Here is a 19,056-nt window from a genome sequence, read left to right on the forward strand (position 1 = left end):
CTTTGCAACATAAAAATAATCCATTTTGATACTCTGCAGGCAGAAATAGTGAGAATATTTAAACTGGGAAAAAAGAGACCGCGGGAAGAATTGCTTTTTAGCTACTCAAGAAATTTGTATTTGGACTTTTGGCAGCAAGAAAAGCTTTCCAAGGAGACATATGTTAACGCTATGAGGTCTAACACATTTTGTTGCTCAGATAAACAAAATTAGGTGAAAATGAATTGCTAAATATGGTGTCCAAAGCCTAAAGTCAGATGATTCACCTGGTGTTTTAACTCAGATTTCTAAAGAGATATTGCAGAGAACTGTGTCTCAAATAAAAGATTGAGGAGTTGCTAATTGGAAAAGGGCAGGCCTCAAAGGCATAGTAACTAACAGAGAAACATTCTAAAGGCTTAATGCAATTATCTCACTGAAAATGTTACAGTAGTAGATTCTCCAGTATTCCCCAATGCCTAGAAGATGGAAGTATTATACATGGCGCCTTCCAATTCTATAGTCTAAACCTTTCTCCTAAAGAGAGATAAATTAGTGTCACAGTGACCTGTCTTCTCACCGTAGTGAGAGTACCATGTTATGCTTATGAGGTACAACAGATCTCTAGAGCATCCATGTACCAATATAAGATTTAAGTTTGAATCTCAGCACGGACTAGGTTTAAATTTTCAAAAGTCATTTAGCCTCATCAGTAAGAAAGAGAGAATAACCCTTAGCCTAACTTCATCACAAGGAAATTTTGCAGAAAATTCTTTGTAAAATACTAAGCTAGGTGGTGCAGAGGATAGAGTGGTGGGCCTGGACACCTTTTCCTGAGTTCAAATCTGGTCTTGGACACTGACAAACTACATGATGCTGGGCAAGTCGCTTAATCCTGTTGGTTAAATTGGAAAACCAAAGCGTCAGACTCAACTGAAATAACTGAACGACAACCAAAAATACTAAACAAAAGTGAGTCATTTTCATTATTCAAAAAAGAACCTGAATTGCAGTTTAAGGGAAAAGACGACTCCTTATTAACAGTATAACTCTAGGCAAATCCTTTAACTTTGGGGGTGGGTGGTACTTAGTTTTCTCAACTATAAAACTAATTCCTTAGGCCAAAAGACCTCCTATATTCTTTCTTGAAATTCAAGAAACATTAAGTACCCACAACCATGGAATCTTTAATTTATTATCATCTAGCTTTTATTGAAATGCATTACTTACAATAGAAAACAAGAATATGCGGATATTAACTAATTGAACATCAAAAGCAATCAAATATGTAGACTATATTAACTTCTGAGTTCTCTTTCATTCCTAAGATATTTCAAAAAAGGGGAAGTAGAGAGGGAGGGAGACAACTTCAAAAAGAATAGAAGGGGATAGGGGAGGAGAAAAAAGAATAGAAATAAGGGGGAAAGAGGGAGAATAGAAGAGAAATCAAGAGAAGATGGGAGGATTCTAATACTCTCTCCTATATTCAGTTTGGCTATAATTCAGGGGAATAAGGGGAAACAAGATTGGAAAAGGGGATATAGGAGCAAATAAAGAGGACAACACCACCAGCATTTGGATTCTAATAAAGCCCCTATGAACAAGAATTACTTATGTCCTCTTATAATTGTGTGTCCTTCTGTGCATAGCACAATATCTTGGCACAAAATAAACACTGAATAAATGTTAGTTGCTCCTTTGTTATGTCAACTACCAATAGATAAAACATACCCCTTCCATATCTCTGCATATTCCCTATACTTTAAATTGATCTCTTCCTCAGAATGGAGTCTAGCACTCTCTTTGCTTTGCCCTTATCAACCTTACCTTTTGTTTTCTTCATATGTATGCAAATATATACATATGCGTGCATATGTGTATATTATATGGCACGTACATGTACACACATATACATATACATGTGTATGTATACACACCCCCTTTAAATTACACTAAGTTTCTTCAAGGCAGAGATTGTATGATTTTTCATTTTTGTATCTGTCCTGCTCAGCACTACACCTTGTATATAGCATACACTTAAGAGTTTAATTGAATTTGTAAAATTGACTGTAAGTCTGAGTTTGGATAGGATATGACCAAAAAAGCATCTTAAGAATATAAATATAAATCTACACTGTATAGTATAGATTTAGAGAAGGAAAACTTAAAAGACAAGGAAACTAGTTAGGATGATATTGCAAAAATCAGAAAAGAAGAGATAAGAAATTATAAGAGCTGAGATGGTAATGGCAAAGAAAAGGAATAAACAAGCAAGAGAGGTTTTTTGGATGTTTGTTTTTAAGAGGACCTGGTAATTTGGAAAAGTGCTTTGTATAAGGATGATAAAAAACAAATATAAAAGAATGATGTCAATTTATTCTAGGATGAATGCAAAGAAATATGCAAAGGAAAAATAAAACTTGTTTTCAAACATCTTCCTGGCACATGTAAAATGTGGAAGACATATTAAAGTGTATCACATTATTCTGAGACAGCTGTAAAATTTAAATAAATTTTGGGCCACATACACCTCAGTTTTCAACTTCAAATTTATCTCCAAAGTAGATTTGCAATATAATGTGAATTCTATATTTAATAAATTGGGGAAATATTAAGAATACCATGGAAACCATAAAATTAGCATTTAGAGAATAAGTAAGGTAAACTGCTAAATACCCACCAATCTGTAGAGTTCTGTGATGCTAATATCCTCAGGGTCCACCATTGCATATTCCTTTCGAGGCACCAAATCTAATCCGAGTTGTCTAGAAAACAAGGTTTAGAAATTTATAAACGCTACCTCTATGAAACAGGCTAAAAATGTATATTTTCTCATATTGTTTTAAACTCAGCTATATCCTCAGCCAAGCTTACTGCAGTCATTTTTATATGTGTGTTACTTTCAAACAGTTTCTCTAACTTATTAAAAATCAGTAGCATGACAATAAGGAAAGCTTTATTAGTAATTATTAGTAAATATAAAAAGCAGACTTTGTCAATGAAGACTCACCATCACTGCAGATGCCACATTTTTTGGCCAAATAAATAGGGAAAGTAAAAAATAGTATATGATTTAGAGGAGGATGGAGTGCCAGATAAGAACTTTGGAGAGACTATCAACTCAGTACATAAAAGGAAAATTGAGGATTAATAGAGGAATAAATTTCATAGACTTCAGTAGCATCAAGCAAAATGAACAAATCAAATAAGGCATCAATAAATGAGTGAATAATGTGATGGTTTTAATGTCAATGATGGTGAAAATTTCTAGAAATCTTGATAATACAAAGAAGTGGACCAAATTTTATGACAAATGATTTGAAAGATAAACAAAATATTACCCCATGAGGGGGAGAAAAAGAAAGAAATTTTGACAGATTTTTTTTTTCTATTTGGAGGAGGGGTCTTGTTCTTTCATTTTTTATTTCATTTTTTTATTCTTGAAAGTCCTTAGGATGATCTTTCTTAGTAGTGTCTCTTACTAATAATTCTGTAAATCTGTATTTCTCCCTAGTGTTAATAGCTGTTTTATGAAGCAGTATTACTCAGAATCTTCTATTATAAGGTTTTTGTATGTATTTTGTATTTATATCCTCAACTCTTTGGAGGGGTCATCTCACCATATGGCATGAAAATCAAATGTATGATGGCTGAAAAAGTTTTGAGGTTCTTTTGATCTCCTCATAAATGATCTCATTTGGATTATTTATTTTTATCAGTTAGATAATTAGCAAATATATGTTACATTGTGTGTGCACACGCGCGCGCACACACACAGACACATACACAGACACACACACAAAAGCATTAAGGGGCAGAATGGTTTAGGAGAAAGAACATCAAGTTTATAGTCAGAAGAGATTGGTTTAAAATTCTAACACTCACTAAATACCATACTATAGACAAGTCATTCATTTCCTAAGCCTCAGTTTCTTCATCTATAGAATGAAAAAGTCATAATTCTAACACTCGGGTCAAAATATTATCAATATGATAATTTACATAAAGTACTTTGCAAATTTTAATCAATTATATAAATGTTAATTATTATTATTATAAGTTACATTCCTCTTCCCCCTAGAATTATAGAAGAATTATCCTAATGATCTGATATATACTATAATGCACAGCACCATGCATTGCATATAGGACTTTTAACAAATATTCAAAGAATGAAATTAATATCCTTTATACTCTACTTCTATGTGATAAAGACTATGTGTTCATGCTCATTCCCACTCTCATTGATCTATGTAAGTGCTTTCCATTTTACAGTATTTCAAAATCCAACTTAAAAGTTTAAAAGCTGGATTGAAGAGTCATATTTAATTTAGGGTAGCTAGGTCTTTGTGCTTCTTAATTAAACATTTTCCAGTTAGTTTTATCTTCCTAGAGGAGTTAAAAATTTGCAATGTAGCCACTTAAAAGAAATATACAGAATGAAAAATAACAAAATGTGTGTCATTTTAAACAAGGCATTATGTAATACAGCTTCAAAATGAATTGCCTTTAAAGAAAATATAATTATTATTTAGAAAATTTACTCATTAGGCAGGTTACACAAATAGATTATACTATTCATTTCATGCTTATTCATTTTGTCTGTTACCTATTGCTTAAAAAAGCCCAAAATGCCAAAATGCGTTGAGTAATTGCCTACATCAAAAAAGGAATTATTATTCAGTCAAAATGAATATTTATCTTTCCTTCCTAATTATGTCCTGCAATGCCTTTTGCCTTTGACTTCATCTTTAAACTGAAAAAAGAATTAGCCCTCCCCTTGTATCCGTTTCTGAAGTTGGTTTTAATATGACAACCAGTTGAACTCTCTCGTTAATAAATTAAATCTCTTTCAATATTATCTACTACATTGATGTGTACTAATGACATTGACTTTCATAACACTGTGATTTATTTGCTTGTGAAATTGAACAGAATTGAACCTTAAAAAGTTAGGTAATCTGATTCCCTAATTTTTTGTTTATAGATAAATAAACTGGGCCTGTGACTTGCCCAAGAGTCACTAGGTAGTCAATAGCCAAGGAGTAGGCCCTGTATTTTTATATTCAATATTTTTTCCACAATATCACATTTCACAGTGCCCCTTTCCCACCCTTTATCAATAAGAGCTCTATGTCCAACCCAAGGAAAAATCACCCAAAATAAGAATTTGGGAGTCTAAGCCAATGGTATTCAACTCAACTGTAGACAGATACCTGCTGATCACATATTGATTCAAAAACCCATAAATAGTTGGTTTCAGGATTAAATCAATTTAACAACTACTTATTAAAGAATGACTATGTACAATTCTAGGTACTAGTAATATCAAAATAGGACAAGACAAAGTTCCGCATTTCAAGTTCCACAACTCCATAAAGTTCCATAATTTAATAAGTCATATAAGATAAAGGCACAAACAGCCCTATGATACAAATTATATATCCTGTATCCAGAATTTAAGAATGTTAAGATCTGGAATGGGAACAAGAAATTCTTCAAACAAAAAGATATTATTGGAGTTGAACATTGAAGAGAGTAAAGGGTTTTTAATCATAGAAGTAGATAGCAAACACCCAGGGAAAGAACTCTGGGAGATGACTGTGAGCCACTACATAGAATTCCCAATCCCTCTATTTTTGTCCGCCTGCATTTTTGATTTCTTTCACAGGCTAATTGTACACTATTTCAAAGTCTGACTCTTTTTAAACAGCAAATTAACTGTTTGGACATGTATACTTATTTTGTATTTAACTTATACTTTAACATATTTAACATGTATTGGTCAACCTGCCATCTGGGGGAAGGAGTGGGAGGAAGGAGGGAAAAAGTTGGAACAAAAGGATTTGCAACTGTCAATGCTGAAAAATTACCTATGCATATATCTTGTAAATAAAAAGCTATAATAAAAAATAGTTTTCTTACATTCAGTTTTATCAATCTCACTTTTAATTTTTAGAATTTTCAATTTGGTATTTCATTAGACATTTTTAATTTGTTCTTTTTTCAAGTTTTTTTTATTTCATACCCAATTCATTAATTTATTTTTTCTTGATGTACCAAGAGATATAAATTTTCCTCTGATAAATGCTTTTGCTATATTCCTAATCTATACTTTTGTATGTCTCATTATTATCATTTGCTTTAATAAAATTATTTATTATTTCTAAAAAAAAAAAAAAAGAAGAATAGTGAGGGGAGAGAGAAGGAACAAACATTTATTAAGCATCTACTATGTGCTAGGCTCATGCCAAAGCATTTTATAAATATAATGTTTAATTACTATTAATTACTAATTAAATGTTATTTAATATTTGTATTGAAGTGATTCTAGACAAGGACATTAGCTTGCACAAAGCCACAAAAGGAAGAAAGGTCAGGAAAAGATGAGAGAACAGTGAGTAGTATGGTTTGACTGAAATGTATTTTAAATGATGGGGAAATAAGACACAAAAAGGCACAACAAATAATCTGGAGACAGATTACAGAAGATCTTGAATGCTAACTTAAATTTCAGAAGGCAATGGCATACTACTAAAGGTTGAGCTAGGAATGAGACTTACCTATAAAGATAAGTATTTGGTCAATTGGAATAGAGAGAAATTAGAGGCAAGGAGACTATTTGAAAGGTTATTGATGCTCAGATTTAGAGTTTTTCTTTTTGATTCTTTGGGGAGTGGGGCAAGAAAGGTAAGAAAAGAAATCATCTATCAAAATCAGATAAATATCAGAATTATCTCAGCTCAGATTTGGCTCTATTATCTCACATTATTATTATTTACTATGCCATAAACCTAAAAGAAAAACATCATAATGCAGATATAATCACTCAAGGGGTTTAGGAATCTAAAAATCAATGTTTTTAAAACTGGAAGGAATATTAGGGAGTTCCCTAGAGGTCCCCATAGAGGCTAGACACTGGCTTAGCTTCAAGTACCAATCCCCTTCCAGCCAGAAGCATACTTTGTGAGATATGTAAGTGATTAGATGTGTTAAAAAGTGCTTTCCTCCTACTGGGAAGAAAAAAACAGGGATGTGTATGGCTTAAACTAAGCCCTTCAAGAAAGGATCTCATCTACAGAATTATCCTAAGCAGACTCTAAACTGTAAAAGAGCTAATCTATGTGCATGACAAATTATGAAGAGCCCCACATATGCTCTTGCCATAAGAATCATTTAAAATTTAGAGAAGTGGAATTTCTCATAAGATTACATTGGTGATCTTCTCAAGACAAGTGCCATGGTGCCGAAGAGGCACTCAGGAAGTGCAAATACCCAGGCCAAAGGGAAAGGCTCAGCTAAAGGCGAGAGACAGGAGTCAGTGGCAACACTGACCAGAATGATTCCCCCGAGTATCTCCTTTCTAGCAAGGATGTACGTGCTGTTATTCTACACAATAGAAGGGAAAACAAGGCTGACAGGGCTCAGCACTGCTTCCTTTGATGGAACAGAAACTCTTATCATTTTTGTCTTTATATTCTCAGGGTCTACCTATGTAAGCGCCTGGAACATAGTGAATGCTTAACAAATCTTTGTTGATTTATTGATTTGGAACAAGGATAACTGAGTTAGCAGCAGCTGGCTTTTCCTGACCCTAAGAGCGACAGTCTTCTCTGAGAGTAAATGAAAGGACTATAGGATCTTATATTTGGTGCTAGAAAGGACCTTGGAGGCCATTCAGCCCACACTCTTTTTGTATATTTGTATATATTTATTGTATAATAAATTAATTTTTCCAAGAGCACACACAATCAATAAAACAGGAAAAAGCTGCACTTAGATCCTTCAGCAACTGTAACCATACACTATTTTTTCATACCTAATTACTGTTATGCTCAATTATCTAAACTAGCTTCTACTGTTAGGACTCACTCATTGCCCCAGTCCAGGCGAGCAGTGATATGCCGTTTCACATCTTTCATACGGTCATGGGTGAGGTGACCAACTAATACTTGACGTCTTAAGTCCAAGATTTCATTCATTATATGCCACAGTCGATGGAAGAGATCACCTTCATTTCTCTAAAAGAGATCCAAAGGAGGAGAAATTCATTAATTAACCTAAAACACAACATTCTTTACAGTAATTAGATTAATGTGTTGTAGTTCACATATGTCTGACTCATCCCAGTTTGGGGTTTTCTTGGCAAAGATATAGGAATGGTTGGCCATTTTCTTCTCTAGCTTATTTTATAGATGAGGAAACTGTTGTAAAATTAGCTGACACATACAGCTATTAAGTGTCTGAAATTAAATTTGAAGTTAAGAGGGTAAATCTTCCTAACTCCAGGTCCAGTGCTTTAGCCACTGGCAAAACAGATTAAACTGCTAGTTTCTAAATTATGGTATGTACACTCACATACACAGAACTCATTCCAATTAAAAAATATTTATTTGGTAACTATAGAATGCAGAGCACTATGCAAGGTACAGGGGATAACAAAAAAAGTTTAGACAAAATATGGGCCTCACAATTATAGGACTTACAATTTAGTGACATATATGTGGATAATTATAATATATAGTAATAAGGCAAATAAGTGGTATAGTGGAGAGATTGTTGGGTCTGGAGTTAGGAAGACCCTAGTTCAAATCCATCTTTGGAAACCCAGCTGTGCAACCCTGGACAAGCCATTTAACCCTGTTCACCTTTGTTCCCTCATCTATAAAATGAGCAGAAGGAAATGACAAACTACTCTAGTATCTTTGCCAAAAAATCCCAAAAGCGGTTACTACAAATTAACACACAACTGAAAGGACTAAACAAGATATATTATAATACATCACAAGTATCCATTAGAAAATGTAAAACAGAGAATCATGAGTTACATACACAAACCACACACATCTGATACAATTTCTTCTCCCATCACATTTTTTAACATTTTTCTGTTCAAGAATTTCTGATGGTTTTGCAATGGAGAGAGCCATCTGCACCCAGAGAGATGACTGTGGGAAATGAGTGTGGATCACAACATAACATTTTCACTCTTTTTGTTGTTGTTTGCTTGCATTTTGTTTTCTTTCTCATTTTTTTTTCCTTGTTGATCTGATTTTTCTTATGCACCAAGATAATTGTAGAAATATGCATAGAAGAATTGCACATGTCTTGCTATCTAGGGGAGGGAGTAGTGGAAGGAAGGAAGAAAAATTTGCAACACAAGGTCTGCAAGGGTCAATATTAAAAAAAAATTTTCCACGCATATGTATTGAAAATAAAAAACAAAATAATTTCTAATATCTCTCTATTGTCCACAACTGAGTCTAAACTCCTATGTGCTCAGCTCTGTACACAAGGTCATGCCATGGATTTAGCTCCATTGTCATATTCAATTTTATTTTTTACTACTTTCCAATACAAACATTTTCTCCCTACCCAGTCCATGCTCTTCAAATGCTCGTGCTGCTAACCACTCTGGAAATTCACTCTTCCCTGCTATGAAATACTCTATGCCATTCAAAGCCACAACTACTCCTCTCCTCTTCCCTAATCTGCTAATATACTTCTCAAAGGATCCACTTTCTTGAACTCTCTGTGGCTTTTGATGCCTAAAAATCCTATTCTGATACTCTCTGCCCTCTAGGTCTTCACAGCACTGTTCTCTCCTGGTTTTCTTCTGTCTGAATAAGCCTCTAACTCCTTTGATGGATATTCATCCACGTGCTACCTGTTAACCTGAACTTTCTTCTCTCTCTATGTTTTTTCACTTGGTGATCTCATCAACTCCCAGGGATTCACTAACATGTCTATGTTCACAGCTCTCTGACCTATTTGTTCAGCTAGCTTTAACATCTCTCCAAAACTTCAATCCCACATCACAGCTACCTAGTAGCTATCTTTTACTAGCATAAAATCAACACATCCATTATATTTCCTCAAAACTTTCCCTTCTTCCTAATTCTCCTAATACTGCCATGAAAGTCATTATTCTCTCACTTACCAAACCTTAAAACCCAGGAGTCATCCTTAATTCTGAACTCTCTAACTCCATATCCAATAAGTTGTCAAGTTCTAGCATTACAACATCTGTCTTATATCACCCTTTCTCTCCTCTGACACTGCTACTAAACTGGTGCAGACTCTCATCACTTCACACCTGGACTGTGACTGTGGGTTAATTCCTTGCTTCATTTCTCCCCATACAAATCCCTTGAGACTCAGTTGTCAAACTGATCCTCCTAAAACACAGATCTGACCATCTCACCTTCAAGAACAAATATAAAGATCCTTTCTTTGTCCCAATCACAATCCCTTTATAACCTGATCACATCCTATCTGTCCAATTTTCTTACCATGTACTCCAAAATCTAGTAATAATGGTTTTTTTTGCTGTTCTTCTCACATTACACTCCATCTCCTTCCTTTGGACTTTTTTACTGGCTGGACTCATACAGGAATTGTCTTCTTCCTCAGTTCTGCCTACTGGCTTCCCTGGCTTCCTTCAAGTCTCAGTTACTGTTAGTCCTTTGCATTTGAGATTATCCCCAGTATCCTGCATATATGTTGTTTGTTCAAAGCTGATTCTAGAAAATAGTGTCTATTTTTTTATTCATTTACCTTCCTATATATCCTCAGAGTATAGTAATGTGTCTGACACATATCAGAGACATTTAACAAATCCTAGTTGACTTAACTTGATTTAGTGACTGTCAACTTAATTAAGATACTGGGTCAACTATTTAGAATCTGTCCAACAGACTTTTTTCCTTCAATCCAAATCTTTTCTTTTCTAAATCTTTCACTGATCCTTGTACCCCAGATGAAGTGTTATACCTTGCATACTTCCTAGATCCTTTATCTGCTCACCCCTTTGAATTTAGAGAAGTATCACAATGAATAAAAGTTAAACCCTTTTGTTGCTGCTATGTCAATCTTAGCTCCTACTTCTCTCTCTTCCTAGTAACTAATGACTATCAGATTCCTGAAGTGATAAAATAAGAAAGTATGAGAAATTGTATATATTGATGTAAATATTATATCAAATGTAAACTTAAAAAAATCCTAAGGCTCTGAGCTATAGCACACGTGCATGTACACATGTATACACACACACACCCTTGCTTGCTTACTTGAAGGTGGAGTCCCCAGAAGGGTGGCTGCTACATTAGTTTCTAAGGTAGACCTGTGCGCTTCTACATGTGAAGATTATTAATCCCTACTATATTAATCTTTCAATTAACAATTGGCTAGTAAAATTAATTTGTTCTCGGCCAAGGCATTTACTAATAAGATAGTAAACATGGTTGTCATAAAACAGTCCCACAAAAAAATATGCTGAGGTGTACCATTCCCACAAATTATATATATATATATTATCCATGGGTTCAAAATCAGAGTACAATTGTGAGGAATACATATGCTGGAAAATGGGTAATCCACAGTATTGAAATTCTTTCCCCTTTTGTAGAGGATTCTCTCAGCTAATGGATACAGACTTATTTGCAGAGGGTGCAGCTTTCTCTGCTGACTACTCTCCTCAGCTAGGTGCTCAAAACATGCTTTTTCTTTATTTTATTTTATTATTATTATTTTTGTTGAGGGAATTAGGATTAAGTGACTAGCTAGGAAGTGTTAAGTGTCTGAGGTCGTATTTGAACTCAGGTCCTCTTGACTTTAGGATTGGTGCTCTATCCACTGAGTCACCTAGCTGCCCCCCATGCTATTTCTTTAGTTTATAACCTATTGACGTCTCTACCATGAGACTACACACTACCTGAAACATCTTCTTTCTTCAAATGACTAATTTTCTGTACTGTCTTTCCTTGGTGTGGCTCCTTACTCCCAATTAGATGAATTTTCTCAAAATGGACCAGGGTATCTAAACACATGGTCAGTGAAAATTTGGGGCACAGAAAAAAATTTCTCCTTATCTCAATGACAATTCCTTTAGGGGGCCTTGACTTCCCTCCATTTCTAGCTACAGTGCAAAACCAAGAATCTTCACCTCCTGAACTGGCCAATTCCCAAAATGACTTGCTATTTTAATGCAAAGACTCAATTTATATGCTAATTCAACCAATCATAACATGTTTCTTGTAACCCAATCAAAGACAAACAAAAGTAAGTGCCTCTTGTTTATACATTAAAACTTCAGCAAGTTTTAATATTTCACATTTTTATATTTTACATTCATTTTATTCTGAGCCTTCAATGATTACAGCAATTAAAGTATATGGAGAAGGTTAAAGGTTGGTTGATCCTCACTGTCATTCACAGGGAACTATGTCTTTGAAAATTCAGTGTTTTCTCTAAGAGACAAGTTCTATTTAATTTAGAAATGAACTTCTCAGACTCAAGTCAGATATCTGGGAATTTTTTCTGAATAGTACTGAAATACATTTTTCAGAAGGTATTGAGAAGGCATTGAGAGAGTTCAGAGATACCATTCCTGCTAAAATTTTTTAGAGTAAGAAGCTGTCATGAAAAATCTATCAACTTTTATGCCATTAATAAGTTTTCAGTTGTTAAGGATGTTTAGTAATAACTGGAATTACCTATTTAAAAATGCAGTTACATATTTTCTAAATCATTAAACAGCAAAGGCTGAGGAGTCCCAATCCCTTTCATAAGATGTCACCACCAAAGAGAAGAGAAAAGCAAATGGATTTGGAGAAAGATAACTGGAAATGAAAAAGCCACGGCATACATAATTGGCTTTCAGCTGCATCACTTAACCTGAAATTGCTTTTCAAAACTCACCAGTGTTCTCCTAATTTCCATGTCTCCTGGCCTTTTCTCGATTTTTATCCTCCTTGACTTCTTTACAGGCTTTTACACACTGTGAAGCGCTTTCTTATCCTAGATAAACACTCTTCTCTGGGTTTTTATGACATTGCTCTTTCCATGTTCTCTCTACTGGTATGACCCCTCTTCAGTGATTTTTGTTCATTTTTCATGGAAATCATTCCCACTAAGCATAAGTATTCCTTGAAGTGCTAGCCTTAGCCCTGTTCTTTTCTCCCTGCATGCTATCTCACTTGGAAACATCATCAGCTTCCATGAGTTCAATCATCACTCCTTGCAAATGATTCACAAATCACTATAGTCTTCCCTAACTTTTCTCCTCAACTCATCATCTTTAATTACATGTCCTAAGGTATCGCAAACTCAGCATGTCTAAAATAGAGCTCATTATCTTATTTCCAAACCTCTTCCATCTTTTAATATTCCTTGTTACTAGGGAGTGCACAAAGTTACCCAAACTCATAATCTTAATGTACTTCATTCCTCATTTGCTCTCATTCTATATATGTGATCTATTATCAAGTTCTATTGTTTCTGTACTCCCCTTTCTCTTCTTTGATATAGCCACCATTCTAATTTGGGCTCTCACAAATTCAAGAAGGGATAATTATGATAACTTTTGATTGGTCTATCTTTCTTCTCCAATCCATCTTCTAAGTCTCAAAGTGATTTTCCTAAAGTGCATGTCCAACCATATTGTCATCGTCTACCCAATAAACTCCCATTATGTACATTTTTAACCATAGGGATAACATCAAGAAAATGTCAAATGATTAGAGAGCTCCTCAGTCATAAGTTCAAAAGACAGTATTTCCTCAAAAGCCATTCTCCAAAACACCCACACAGTTAACAGAGAAACACCATTCCAATTATATACTTTTCCTGTTGCACAGTATGTGGTTATGGTGAATTTTTTAAATTATTATTATTCTGTTCTGAAATTTTGGTATTTTGATGAAAAATTCATTGAAATTTTTTCATGAAATGATTTTATTCAGGTAAAGCAAATGTAATCCCCATTAACTCTTAATATTAACCATTAACCCTATTAAGAGAATCCAATATAAGATTTGGAATTTTAAACTCTTCAAGACTTTACCTCTTTTTCCTATCTTTGCAACTTTTTTACATATTACCCTTTCCATGAACTTTAACATCTGCTTCTTGATATTCCCCTAGTAGGACATTCTACCTTTTAAATCCAGTCTTTTCAATCCTCACTTCTGGAATGTTATCTTTATCTTCCTTTGAATTTTTCCTCTAGTTCCCTGAGTTTTTTACAAGACTCAGCTTGAAACCTCACCTTCTGTAAGAACCTTTTCTCAGTATTTTTCATGGCTAGTGAAATCATGTAACATCTGCTTTGTAAAAACCTTGTGTTGTCTCCCTCATTAGAATGTGAATTTCTTAAGGTAAAGAATGATTTTTTTTTAAAGTCTATCCTTTTATGCCCAATTCTTAAAATAGTCTCAAAAATTCAGGGTACAACACAGATCCTTATCTTGACTATAAAAATTATATTTGTGCTGAATGTATTTCAGTATTACTTTTCTTTTTTAAACATGTAGAAGATAATTGACATGTATGCTAGTTAAAAGATTGCAAAGTGTCTTAATCAATGTCAAACTACTGCGTTAGGAAAATACAGTAAGTACACAAAGCTTCTGGCCTTCCCAGACATTGTCAATATGGTCTCACTTGTGAACTTTCTCCCCACACACCCAACATATTTTTAAAAAAGCATGTGAAAAAGTTATCTTCCCTCATGAGAATGTGAGCCCCTTAGAATATGAATTATCTCTCTATTTGATTATATTTGTATCCCCAGGGTTTAGCACAGGTCCAGGCATTTAAGGTTTGTAAATGCTTGTTGCCTCCCTGCCTAACTAGTATATTCAGCAGCATCATCAATATCATAAATTAATATAGTGTCTTAAACTTCACAAAACACTATCCTCATAATGACCTCGTCTGGTATTACACAATTATTCTCATCTCCTGAGGTTCAGAGAGAAGTGAGAAAGATTTTTGCAGGATAAACACTGAAAAGTGATAGTCACTTGTATTCTGAAGCCAATAAATGTAAGCACTTGTGTATATATATATATATATATATATATATATATATATATATGTATGTTATATATACATTGTGTGTGTATATAAAATCACCAATAGATATGTTTATCCATGTTCACACAAATATGTATATATACACAGATATTCCTCAAAAAATTGACATTCTATTGCAGAGATAAAGCATTTAGTGGAAAATTTATATGTATATAAATGGATGTGTGTATGTATGTGAAAAAGAAGCAAAAAAAAGATTTTTTTCCTCTTTGAGGAAAAAGATACAAAACACAAAACTCACAATTTTGATAACTGAAAATTGCCAATTGTTTTGCAATGCTTTATGATATAAACTGTTATTTTGGGGGGTTTTTTCATTAGTTACTACATGAATACATTAAACACATGAGGGTTTTAGGTGGGATTTTACAAATCTTGCATTTTATTTCTTTAGTTCTTTGCTATATTAGCAAAGTAGCTTTGTTCACTCAAACTTCAGTAGACTGATGATTGTCCAGGTGCATATATTAAATACTAAAGATGCTGTGACTTTCACCTACCTTTCAAATTATTCTTTTTCCTCTATTAAAAAGTACTCATATATCATTGTTTGTTTCTTTGTTTTTTTCCTGAGACAATTGGGGTTAAGTGACTTGTCCAGGGTCATATAGCCAGGAAGTGTTAAGTGTCTGGGACGAGATTTGATTTCAGGACCTCCTGAATTAAGGGCTAGTGCTCTATCCACTGCACTACCTAGCTACCCTCATAGCATTATTTTAATAAATATTATAATACCAACCTATAAAAAGAAACATATAAATATATGTAAACATACATGACTAATACAATTCTGCCTCAATTAAATCTAATTTATTCCTGAATCAAAAAAAGACAATTGCTTCATAATATTATATACATATATATATGTTGATGAATATATGTATAAGAATATATACATATTTTAAATATGTATAGGAATATCCCTATGGGTATTCCCATGTAAAATATATTCCTACATATATTCATCAACATTATATGTGTGTATAGTTTAAATTTTTAATATTTATAACTTTTTAAAAATTTACATGTGCTGAAAGCAATTGGGTGGGACAATGGAAAAATCACCAGCCCCAAAGTCAAGGAATTCCAAGTTCAAATCTAGCTATGTGACTCTGAGCAAGTCATTTAAGCCCAATTACCCCCATACCTCCCAAAAAAATTTATACAGCTATATAAATACATATAGAAATATACATATATAGTATATTGCATATAAACATATACATTCATCAATAAGGACTGTATTTCTGCAGTAGAATAAAAGCTCTCTGAGGTCAATGAGTCATTTTTATTTTTGTATCCTCAATACCTAAAGAGTGGCTAATCCACAATGACATTTAAAGGACAATGACAGATTGGAGCAAAGCTTGAGAACAATGACCAACATGGCAAAGTATCATCATCCAAGGATCACATGAAGGAGTGGGGAGAGTTAGGTTTTTCAAGGGCTAACATGACTACTCTTCTGAAGTATCTGAAGTGCAGTCCAATGGAAGAGAAATTAAACTAGCATGGCTTGACACCAGAACTTAGAATTAATAACAGCAAAAGCAAACCATAATTAAGTGATACTTTAAAGTTTAAAAAGCACTTGTCTCCTGACAATCCTGATAATTTAGTAAGGAAATTCTTATCTTCATTTTATGGATGAAGGTATTAAAACACAAAGAAGCTAAAATATTTGTTCAGGTCACTAAACTATTATATTTAAAAGCCATGAATTACATTCGTGTCTGAGTCTAAAACTATTATAAACCAGGATAATAGTATTATTATTAAAAATAACAACAGTTAACATTTATACAGCACTTTAGGGTTTTCAAAGCAATCTTCAAAAATCTCACTATAATCTCACAACAATCCTGGGAAGAATGTGCTATTATTGTCTCTATATTACAAATGAGTAAACCAAGGCAGAATTAAATTTGCTCAAAATCACACAGCTAGGAAATATCTAAGACCGGTTTTGAACTCAAGCCTTCCTGAGTCAAGATCCAGACCTTTATCCACTATGCCATGTAACTATCTCACATACCATGCTACCTTTCAAATATAAAAGCACATTATTTAAGTCTTTAGGAAACTATACATTTCTCTATGATAGTTTTATGAGGTAGATATTGTTGAATATTATTATACTTGTTATATTTCTCAGATGAAGAAACTGAGGCTTTAAATGATTTGCCCAAGACTATACTGCTAGCAAACACACCATCAGTTGAAAGATGAACTCTTTTTCTAATTCAAAGTCAAGACTTTTTCACTATGCATGTGACTTCTAATGTCAACTAATCAGCACAGAGAAAGTGATTTTACCTTACTTACTTTTCCCTTCCCTGAACACACTCTATACTTACTCTCCTGACAATTTTTCCTCTCGTGTTATTTTTTCTACCTCAAAAACTTAACCCTATCTTCTCCCCAATTTCTCCCCAACTCCTGTGCATCTTGTTAGATCTTTACTGAATCTCTTTTTTTTCTTTCACTCATCTTCACATTTTTAGTCTCTTCATTGAACAAATATAATACTTTGGACCTATCTTATTACACATCCCTAAAAGGCAATTCTTCTATCTACTTGTGTACACATCTTTTTCCCTTACTGTAAACCTTGTGCAGTCAGGTATTGTCATATTTTTCTATATATCTCCCATAGCAGTCAGAGTAGTACCTTGTACATACTGGGCACTGTTAAATAAACAGATGGAAATATGCTTATTGCTCAATCTTACCCTCCAGCAGCTGTGCTATAATTCAAGAACACCAAAGAGCTACATGGAAGACCTGCTCTGGAATCTGCTCCCTGGCAATTAATTAGCTGTAACCTTAGTCAATTAACATCACTGAGCACCAATTTTTTTATCTGTAAAGTCAAAGGGTACTTCAGACTGAAAATGCTCCAAGTCTAAGATTCCATATGTAATTTCCTCCAGTGTTCCTGCTAGTTATCAATATTCTTTATACTCCTGCTGGTCTTTTTCTATGCTGCCACAGAATTTGATTGCCCTAAATCTATCTCTGCTGACACAAACACCTGCCAGTCACTGTGTTTTATATGACCCAAAATACTCGGTTAGTGACAATATACCCACAATCACCATTAATAAAGTATCATTAACTTGGAACAAGAAAGTACAGGAAAGGAAGACAGGTCTATCAGAGTCATCATCTCTAAATTGGGCTGCCTAATAATCTTGTATTTTATTTCTCCATTATCTTTCCAGGTCAAATTGCATTAGCTGTTTTTAAATACAGCTGAATATAATGTAGGAATAATATGTAGGTTCCTGATTTGCCAAGAAAGTTGCTCCATTCTTACTACTTATCCATTCTCTGTTTTTCAGAACAAAACAATCTTTGAATTAGAGCTGACCTATCTCTGGTGTTTGCCTCCTATAGGGTGGTCATCATCCTTACTTGGCTGGTTTTCAAATTAACTGTGATATCCAAAACAGAAGTTCATAGCTTCAAATGAAGTTAGGAATAACCCGATCAGGTAAAATATTATCCAAATTTCTCCCCCCAAGAAAACGAAGGTAAAGCCAATTATTAGCAGGGTAGTTTTGTTCACTCAAACTGCAGTAGACTGATGCTTGTCCAGGTGCATGTATTAGATACTAAAGATGCTGTAACTTTCACATACCATTCAAATTATTTTTTCCCTCTATTAAAAAGTAGTCATATATCTTTGTTTTAAATTAAGAATTTTGCTTGGGCTTTACTTATATTTCAGTAGAATATATCTTGTGTCTGTATTTGTAGTGTTTTCAATCAAAAAAAGGGAATCGTTTTTCTTTAGCTGCCTGATGGCACAAAGTCCTTCAGGTCATTCTTATTTCCATTGTGCTTTTATCCTCATGATATCCTTACATCCTGACAATTCTTATAGGATTATTCTTGCTTCTCAACACAATACTATTCAAGCTATCCTGGAGCAGGATATAGGGCTATAGTACCAACATTAGTTATTTTGTTATACTTATTTTCTTAAGGTCTCTTTCCTTGGTCAAGTATACTAAATTCCTCAAGTAACACAGATAAGAAAAACTACTCCTTGGTTCTTCCATTTCTATTCCTCTCATTCTAGGAAATTTTTTTTTCTTTGTCATAATCCTACCAAAACATCTTCTCAAAACATCTATCAGTAATACTTTAAATTTATTACTTTTGTCTTTTGTCTCCTAAAATAAAATCTAGGCT

The 19,056-nt window shown here is 33.8% G+C and overlaps 1 protein-coding gene across 7 annotated transcripts in view; it reads right to left on the reverse strand.

Moving 5' to 3' along the window:
• Nucleotides 1-19,056, reverse strand: part of DOCK4 (dedicator of cytokinesis 4) — a 500,144-nt gene that overhangs the window by 267,694 nt on the left and 213,394 nt on the right. For all 7 annotated transcript variants that reach the window (XM_031938825.1, XM_031938828.1, XM_031938827.1 and 4 more), the window contains exons 6-7: nt 7,852-8,000; nt 2,660-2,744 (exon numbers count right to left, since the gene is read on the reverse strand). In XM_031938825.1, coding sequence (XP_031794685.1) covers nt 2,660-2,744; nt 7,852-8,000 — 234 coding nt within the window. The remainder of the gene's footprint in view (nt 1-2,659; nt 2,745-7,851; nt 8,001-19,056) is intronic.

The sequence above is a fragment of the Sarcophilus harrisii genome, chromosome 5 (assembly GCF_902635505.1).
Source record: "Sarcophilus harrisii chromosome 5, mSarHar1.11, whole genome shotgun sequence".
Lineage (NCBI taxonomy): Eukaryota > Metazoa > Chordata > Mammalia > Dasyuromorphia > Dasyuridae > Sarcophilus > Sarcophilus harrisii.